The sequence below is a fragment of the Acomys russatus genome, chromosome 5 (genome assembly GCF_903995435.1).
Source record: "Acomys russatus chromosome 5, mAcoRus1.1, whole genome shotgun sequence".
In the NCBI taxonomy this organism is placed as follows: domain Eukaryota; kingdom Metazoa; phylum Chordata; class Mammalia; order Rodentia; family Muridae; genus Acomys; species Acomys russatus.
This window is the reverse complement of record NC_067141.1, coordinates 34,095,108-34,105,010: the sequence shown is the minus strand read 5'-3', so window position 1 is coordinate 34,105,010 and position 9,903 is coordinate 34,095,108. Positions and strand designations below refer to the sequence as shown.

At 35.8% G+C, this 9,903-nt stretch overlaps 1 protein-coding gene across 1 annotated transcript; it reads right to left on the bottom strand.

Annotated features, from left to right (window-relative positions):
* Positions 1-6,322: 6,322 nt before the first annotated feature.
* On the bottom strand, positions 6,323-7,273 carry LOC127190059 (olfactory receptor 9I1-like). The gene has a single exon (XM_051147110.1). It carries the CDS (start codon positions 7,271-7,273, stop codon positions 6,323-6,325), a length of 951 nt encoding a protein of 316 aa, XP_051003067.1.
* Between the last annotated feature and the right edge of the window lie 2,630 nt (positions 7,274-9,903).

Sequence of the window (9,903 nt, the reverse complement as noted above, 5' to 3'; positions counted from 1 at the left end):
CATGAATTTGGTTTGCAGTAATTTAATTGTGTATTTTTACATTTATGTTCATAAGGAAAATTGGTCTGTAATTCTTTTTAATTGCTAGGTCCTTATTCGGTTTGGGGGTCAGGGTAACTATGGACTCATAAAATAAATTGGACAATTTTCTTCTGTTTATATTTTGTGCAATAATATGAGGAGAACTGGTATTAGCTCTTCTTTGAAAGTCTGTTAGAATTGTCAACTAAAACAATCTAGTTCTGGGCATTTGTTTGGTTGGGAGACTTTTAGTTCATGATTCTATTTTACTTGGTATTAGAAGTCTATTTAAATTGTTTATTTAATCTAAATTCCAATTTGCTAAGCAGGACATTGAGAAAATTATCAATTTCTTTAGACTTTCAAATTTTGTATACTACAGGTTTTCATTATTTATTATTATTTTTTTGCTTTTACATATACATTTATATTATTACACATATATACAATAAACTACATATAGCAAGAAGAACCATGAAAAAATTAGGAATTATATAAATGTTACATTCATAGTGTTTTGCCTATTTGTATTTGGCAGCCTTGGAGAGAACATCTTTCCTATCTTGGTGAGTCCATAAATCTGCATGTAAATCAATATCTATCATGTCTCATCTCTATCAACTTAAAAACTTCTATCTAGACCTAAAAACATCTTAACCCATAAACAATTAAGCTTAATTGTAAAGCTAAACTATCTGGTTTTCAACTCCATCAGAGACTTGAGAAGGAACAAAATTAATTATCTGAGTAAACAGGAAGTGCAAGTTAGCAGCTTCCAAAATGAGAAAATGACAGAGACAGTTCACTGCCTAGACAGTTACCCAAAATTCTATATAATGTTGGAACATCATCTTTAGCCTTTTGGCCCATTATATCTGAAAAATATATTTGTGAAGCAGGAATTATTGAGGACTCAATTACTATGTCTTGACAGAGTTTGGCCATTGACTCTCCCTGCATGCATGCTTTCCCATTTTTAGGCAGAACTCTGTCTGTGGTACAGAGGAGGACATTTTCCCCAGTGGCTTGTTTGCCACATTTGAAGCCATCTCCATAAGGAGGTTGTTTTTTGCTCATCATCTTCTCTGAGCTACCCTGGGTAGTTCCAGGAGTTAATCTGTCTTATTGTCAAAGGATTTCAGCCATTAAAAACCTAGGCTCACAACCAAAAATATAGTACAGATTTTTAGAGCATGTCCTTATTGTTGTCTGAATTTCCTCAGTGGTTTTATAATCCCTTTTATTTTGTGAGTTTATTACTTTGAATATTCTCTCTGAGTCTTTTAGTTAGTTTGGATAAGGGTCTGTCTATCTTGTTTATTTTCTCAAAGGGCAACTTGTTACATTGATTTTTACACGCTTCTCTATTGATCTCAACCCTTAGTTTGGTTATTTCTTGCCATCTACTCCTCTCGAGTGTGCTTATTTTTGTTTGTTTGTTTGTTGTTCTACGGCATTTGGCTGTGCTATTAAGTTGCTTATATTAGATACCTCCAATTTTTTTTTCATGTGGGCAGTTAGTGCTAGGATCTTGTCTCTTAGCATTACTTTTGTTGTGTTCCATAAGTTTAGATATGTTACTTATTTTATTTCATTCCAGAAAGTCTTTAACTTATTTCTTTATTTCTGTCTTGACCAGTTTTTTCACTCAGTACAGAGTTGCGCTTTTGATATTCATCTTTAATCCATGGTGGTCTGATATGGCACCCAGTATTTCTGTTTAGTTTTCATGAGGATGATCTGTCAATTGATTAGAGTAGGGTATTCAAGTCTTCCAATATCAGTGTGTGAGTATCAATATGTGATTTAAGCTATACTAGTGTTTCTTTTACAGATCATGGTATCCTTGTGTTTGGGGCATAAATTTTAATAATTGAAATGTCATATTGGTGGATTTTTTTTAATTTAATAAGCATGTACTGTTGGTTTCCATCTCTTTGTGATTAATTTTATTTTCTTATCTATTAAAATTTTTACATCATCTTGCTTATGTTTATTTGCCTGAAATATATTTCTGGTATCTTGACGTATATGTCTGTCTTTGATGTTGAGGTGTTTGTTTGTTTTGTATGCAAAAGAAAGATGGATTATGTTTTCACATAAATTTTGTTAGTCTGTATCTTTTTTTCTAATTAATTAATTAATTAACATATGGTCATAGTCCTCTCAGGCCTCTCCTCCCAGTGTGATCCTCTCTTTCCCATTCCCCCTCCCTTATTCCTCAGAAAAAGTGAATCCCCTTACCCACTCACCCCCAGCTCATCAAGTCATATCAAGACTGAGTTCAACCTCTTCCCCGGTGACCTAGCAAGGGAGTTCCATCAGGGGAAAGTGACCAAAAAGGAGGCAACTGAGTCCATATGAGGGACAACTACCATTCTTCCATTGGCTACATCTATGTAGAGGACCTAGACCCATTCCCTGCATGGTCCTTGGTTGGTGCTTCAGACTTCATAGGCTCCTTTTGGCCCTGGTTCGTTGGCTCTGTTGGTCTGCCCGTGGAGATCTTGTCATCTCTATGTTCTTTACTCCTTGCCCTCACTTCCTCACTAGACTCCCTATGCTTTGTCCAATGTTTGTCTGTGAGTCTCACTGTGAGGTACCCAGGACCCAGAAAGACACACATGGTATGTACTCACTTATAAGCAGACTTTAGTCATTCAGTACCAGATAAACATACTACAATGTACAGACATAAAGAAGATAAGTAACAAGGAGGACCCAAGGGGAAATGCTTAAATCTCACTCAGAATGGGAAATAGATTTAAAGATTTGCTGAACATAGTAATCTGGGTTGGCATCTGTAGTCTCCAAATTTATAGCACATCTGTGCAGGCCAAGACATTTGTTTTGGTTTTTAAAGTCTCCATTAACAAGTCAGGGATAATTATAACAGGTCTAGCTTTGTATGTTACTTGGTCTTTTTTCCCTGCAGCTTTTAATATCTGTTCCTTATGTTTAGTGTTACAATTGTTGTATGTTGAGGAGACTTTCTATTCTGTTCCAATGTATTTAGTGTTTTGTGTTCACTTGTACCTTTATAGGCATCCTATTCCTTAAGCTAGGATAATTTTCTTCCATGATTTTGTGGAAAATATTTTCTAGGTTTTTGAACCTGTATTTTCCTCCTTCCTTTTTTTTTTTTCTATTGTTTTTAGATTTGGTCTTTTCATATTGTCCCACATTTTCTGGATGTTTTGTGTCAATTTTTTTTAAGACTTCACATTTTCTTTGACCAATGTACCATTTCTTCTACTATCCTTTATGCCTGAGATTAGCTCTTCCATCTTTTCTATTCTGTTGGTGATATTTGTCTCTGTAGCTCCTGTTCATCTTCCTAAATTTTTCATTTATAGAATTTCCTCAGTTTGTATTTTCTTTATTGTCTCTATTCCATTTTCAGGTCTTGGACTGTCTTATTGGTTTCCTTCAACTGTTTGTTGTTTGTTTTTATTGCCTTTAAAGAATTTATTCATTTCTCTTCTTGGTAACCTGCTGTCCTTCCTCTGAGTGCCACCAGGTCTCCCCCTCCAGTTGGACATGGTCAAATGTGAGGCACCAGAGTACGTGAGAGAGTCATATCCCACCCTCCACTCAACTGTGGAGAATGTTCTGACCATTGGCTAGATCTGGGTAGGGGGTTAAAGTTTACCTCCTGTATTGTCCTTGGCTGGTGCCTTAGTTTGAGCAGGATGCCTGGGCCCAAATAGATACCCTATTAGCATATACAGGGGGAGGTAATCCCCCTCAGGAACAGTCATAGGGGAGGGGAATAATGGGAAAATGGGGGGGGGAGGAATGGGAGGATACAAGGGATGGGATAACCATTGAGATGTAACAAGAATAAATTAATAAAAAAAAATAAAAAGAATTTATTCATTTCTTCCAATTGTTTGCTTGTGTTATTCTAGATTTCTTTAAGGGATTTACTCATTTCCCCCTTTAAGGATCTGTAACTATCTTTATATAGTTACTTTTTAGACCTTTTTTCTTGTGCTTCAACTATTTTGGAATATTCAGTGCCTACTATGACAGGAAAGCTAGGCTGTGGCAAAGATATATTGCTCTGGATGTTTATTACCTTTTTTTCAACCCTGGTGTCTGGGCATCTGAATTTGGGATTATTATATGTTTAGGTGCTTATTTCTGTGTTTATTTTGTTCCTTAGTTTCTGTTTCATCATAGATTTGGTCTTTTCAATGTGTCTTAGAATTTCTGTATATTTTTAGCCTGGATTTTTTTATATTAAACATTTTCTTTCATGAAGGCAATTGTTTTATCATCTTGAATACTTTAATTTCTCTCTTACTTGTCTTGTAATTTGTTGGTAAGGTTTAGTTCTGAAGATTTTGTTTGATATACTTCATTTCTTATTTTTAGTTTTATTTAAATTTGGACTTTTAAAAAGTGATTCTATTTTGCTTTTATATCATAAACTGTTTTCATTTTTAATTTTTTATTAAATACCTTTTTACATATGCATGCATATTATTACACATATCTAGAATAAACTACCTACAGCAAAAAGAACTATGAAACAATCATAATATATATATATTTATTTATTTATATATATATAAAACATTCATAGTGTTTTGGCTATTTGTATTTGGAAGTTTTGAAGAAAACATCTTTCCTGTCTTGATGAGCCTAAAATTTAAACCAATATCTATCATATCTCATCATTATCAACTTAAAACATCTATCTAAACCTAAACAAATCTGAAACCCTAAACAAGTTTAATTGCAGAACCAAACTATCTGGTTTTTAACCCCATCAGAGACTTGAGAAGGAATAAACTTGATCACCTGAGTATATAGGGAGTACAGGTTAGCAGCTTCCCAAATGAGAAGATGACAGAGCCAGTTTGCTGCCTGACTTTCCTTTGCATTTTTATGGTTTGTGGGAAAAAGGTAGAGGGATCTGTTCTGAACCAAGAAGTTGAGTCCCCAGGGTATTGAAGTGTGATAATCAGAGGACTTCTATCATGCAGGCTACAGTAGGAAAAAGAAGCAGTCTCAATATAAGTCTAGACAAAGACGAAAGATCCTAGGGTGCCCTGGGTCTGCATCAATTAATGGGTTTCTCAATGAATGGAGATGTGATGTGAGAAGGGTTTTCTACAATAATGCTGCTATGGCACTAAGAATAAATATGCACAGAGCATAATGAAGAACAGAAAATTTAGTGAGGATCTCCTATCTGACTCTTTGCCAAGTGGGTCACTTGGGGTCCCTGGCAGAGAGTATTTTGGGGAATCATCATCTGACAAAGAGAAATGGATATATGTTAGAAGGGAAGGCTGAGGGTAAGTGAGGACTTTTTTATTAATTACATTATGGAAATTTTGTATTCAACCAAATCTTCATTTGCCTGACAGATTTTCTATGAAATTCAAACAAGATCATGCATGCCATTTACAAATTCCTACAATTGCAGTTATTGAAAGCTCTCTTCTTTGAGCTTTGAACATACAAATGAAAAAATAAACATTGCTCTGAAAGGTTTCATAGTTTATTGGAGAAGTTGCAATTACTTTCAGCAAATCTTTGCACCCAGAGAAATGGATGGTTTAGATGTGTATATGTCTTTGTGAACAATAAAATTGCTGTAACTATACAATGCCTGGTGAGAACTTCTCATACTGTAAGGTAGAGTGAGAAACAGAAGCAAGCCCATGTCCTTCAGAATCTACAATTGGCCTTTGTAAAGGTCTTTCCACAGGTGACTGCTTCACTTCACCTTAATGCTATCATCATAACATGAAAGAAGGAATCAGAAACCTAGTGAGTTATTAACTGGCAAGGAATTGGCATGTCCTCCTGACCTGATCAAGTAAAAAGACACTGTAGTGATGAAGGGAGAGGCTTGTATTATGCAATACTTCTTGAATTTTTGGGTGACATATTAAAAGGAAATCAGAAAAAATCCAATTAGTCCAGTTCACAGGGATCCTCAGATTAATGCACTAATATAGAAAGCACAGTGATATTAAAAGCAGCAAAGATAAAAAGGAAAGTTGATTAAGGATTGGAGTGAGGTGAAACAACCTTGGGCCTTAGAGGCTCTGAAGAGTAAGAAGGAAGCGGGTGATTGGTTAACAGGATGAACTGAAAGTTGCAGGGATGGGGATAAGAATAAAGCATTGCAGAATTTTTTGAATACAAAGTTCACCACATCCATACATTTCCTTGCCTGGTATCACTTGTCTACTTTCTAATCATGAGTATAGCAGACATGTAGTACTGGTGTCTATTAGGATACAATGACACACCTTACTTAGATGAGTGGCCTTCTCACTCAGTGTTGTAGACTGTGGGACACCTGGCATCTACCAGTAACCTTCCTGAAGGCAGCTTTGACATCCTTGTTTCTTAGGCTGTAGATTATAGGGTTCAACATAGGAATCACCACAGTGTAGAAGACAGAGACTACTTTGTCTTCTTCAAGTGATTTTCTTGAACCACTCCGTATATACATGAAGATGAGGGTACCAAATAATAGAGCCACAGCAGTGAGGTGGGAAAGACATGTTGAGAAAGTCTTGGTTCTTCCACCTGAAGACTTCATCCTCATGACAGCTTTGATGATGAGCAGGTAAGAAATGAGTATAACCAAGGCGTTGGCCAAAATTACGAAGTTCCCGAAGAAGACAATGATAATTTCAGCATTTGTTGTGTCACTACAAGCTAGCTTCAGCAGGGGTGGGAGATCGCAGAAGAAGAAATTGATTTGATTATTTTCACAGAAGGAGAGGGAGAATGTACACGTGGTACGCAGAATGGCCCCAGACACTCCACAGATATAGGCTGTCACTAACAAACTCCAGCATCTTCTAGAGCTCATTGTTACAGTGTAGAGCAGTGGGTTGCTAATGGCAACATAGCGATCATAGGCCATCACAGACAGCAGGAAACACTCTGTTCCTGCACAGATGGTGAAGAAGAAGAACTGGGCAGCACAGTGACTATAGGAGATGACTGTTTTGCCTGTGGCCAGTGTGGCCAGGATCTGGGGGGTGATGACTGAAGCGTAGCAGGCATCCAACATAGAAAGGTGGCTCAGGAAGAAGTACATAGGGGTGTGGAGTTGGACATCCACCTGGATGAGAATGACCATGCCCAAGTTTCCCAGGATGGTGACAAGATAGAAGCCGAGAAACACCAGGAAGAGGGGAATCTCCCAGTTGGGGTGATCACTAAAGCCAATTAGGATGAATTCATTTACTGCTGTGACGTTGTTCTTAGCCATGGATTTAGAGTGGACAGTTCATCAGAAGATAAGAATGGATTGTAAAGAAACCGCAACGGACGTACAGTCTTTTACTTTGTGGTGAAAATTAAGTTTGTAGTCCCTAGCTATTTTTAGAGCTTATTTTAAAAAGACTTAAATCTTAAGTTTATACAGCAGAGTATTATTTTAAAATTTCTCTTTCTGAATAATTCTTGTGTGAATTTGAAAATTTCTGTAAAGATAAGAGACACATGCTATTTAGGTTTGGAAGGTACCAAGATGTCCTTTCTGCTATTTCAATGCTATCACAACTGCTAGGTAGGGATCTCATTCATATATGAAATTCCAGCCACCAAAAATTCAACATATTAGTTCTCATTTTAGGCCTGTACTGTATTGCTATTTACAATTTGCACACTGACCTGAGTTTTAGCCCCCAGAAACTTGTATCACTTTAATCATCATAGTATGTAATTGAAGACCTTTTCTTTGTACTAATTAATCTCTTAGAGTTCACATCCATATATTGTTATTATTTGACATCAAGACTACTCAGATAGCACTTAAAACTAAAAGATTTTTTATTTTACCTCAGTCTTTATCACTCTAGGTTAAAGGGCATTTTATTTAATATATTACACTTCATTTTTTTGCACTATTTGTTAACACCGTAATTAGAGGTATGTTCAAACTTGTAGTTATCTTTTACTTTAAGACCTTTGTCCAAGTCATATAACTCCTTTGTTCGTCAATTCTCCTCGGCGGTAATTTACTTATCATGTAAAATAACTGGTTTCATCATGATATATATATGATAAACATTATATATGTATGTGTATTTTCATGCTGCCCTACACTCCCTTCTCCCCATATCTTTCCGTTACCTTTATTCTATAAAGTAGGCTTCTTTCATGCTTTCATGACACACGAACACAAACACATACATACACACATGCACACACACACACACACACACACACACACACACACTGATTATTCTTGTTAAAGATTTGTGATATTTTGTCATTTGCCACATTCTCCTTTCTTATTCCTCATACCTCCTCCTTCTATGTTTCTTCTGCATATCTCCCTTAGCCACTCATATCATCTAAATCTAGGTTCCTGAACTTCAATTTCTTATCCAAAATACTAAAAAACAAGCTTTCTTATTAAAGTATTTTGAATATTGGTTTTCTGCCTGAAAAGAGAGGACAGTTCCCGGCATATAGAAAGAGATAAATAATTTCAGCCTTTTTCCAGTATTATCATCAAATTTAACTGGCATTATATATATATTTGTTTATGCCATAATTGACAAAGAAATTTGTGCTATCACTAATTATAGTAGGAAAATCCTCTCCACCTCTTTTTTTATGCCCTAGTAAAAATTGTCATTCATTTACCCTATTCACGCAACAATACTTACCAGTTTAGTTAAATATTCTATACTTTGCTTATAGGCTTTGTTTTTAATATTGCAAGTGGTGTTTCCTTCATGCAGTTGCATATATGCCTTTTGCCAAAGAACTATAATTGCCAATTAAAAGTTTAGAGATGATCTGCCTCTACATTTCTGTTGTTCTAGGAGAAGTTTTCAAACATCAAGTAAATGGATTTTTTTTTTCTGTTCTGTGCTGATTTTTCAAAGAGATTATATCTACATTTCCACATGTTGATCCATGGACGTTTTTGCATTCCCACATGATCATCTCCTTGGATGCAGAGAAAGCATTTGATAAAATTCAACACCCATTCATGTTTAAAGTTTTAGAGAGATCGGGGACACAAGGCACTTTCTTCAACATAATAAAGGCTATATACAGCAAGCCAATAGCCAAAATCAAAGTAAATGGTGAGATACTCAAGGAAATTCCTCTAAAATCGGGAACAAGGCAAGGCTGCCCACTCTCTCCATATCTCTTCAATATAGTACTCAAAGTTCTAGCCAGAGCAATAAGACAACAAAAGGAGATCAAGGGTATCCAAATGGGAAAGGAGGAAGTCAAATTATCTCTATTTGCAGATGATATGATAGTGTACATAAGTGACCCTCAAAATTCCACCAGAGAACTCCTAAAACTGATAAACACCTTCAGCAAATTGGCTGGATACAAAATTAACTCAAGAAAGCCTGTAGCCTCCCTATACACAAATGACAAGCTTGCAGAGGAAGAAATTAGGAAAGCCACACCCTTCATATTAGCCACAAGCAATATAAAATATTTAGGAGTTACCCTAACTAAGCAAGTGAAGGACTTGTATGAAAAAAATTTCAAAACTCTGAAGAAAGAGATTGAGCTTTCCTAAAATTTCTTGTGGCCAATATTTACACTATTGGAAACATGTATACTTGTCTGCTAAAAATTATTGAATTTAGAAAGCACACAGGCATGGTCTACAATGAATTATAGTTACTTAAACATAATGTTGTTGGACCTTACATCCAAAATTAAATACCTGATAACAGTCACCCTGATCAAGGCTAGGCTTGTCTTTATTTTACTGAGCATTTTCCCTGCTTTGTACTGTAGACTCACTCCTGCCCATATCCTGATGGGTATCCGCTCTAGTGTAGTTAAGAGATACAACCCTCCATGTAGATTCCCTTATATTTACTTAGAAACACAGATTTAAAATATGTTATTTAT

What these genes read in the sequence shown, in the direction of transcription:
- LOC127190059 (XM_051147110.1), bottom strand. Translation starts at nt 7,273, where the DNA reads ATGGCTAAGAACAACGTCACAGCAGTAAATGAATTCATCCTAATTGGC.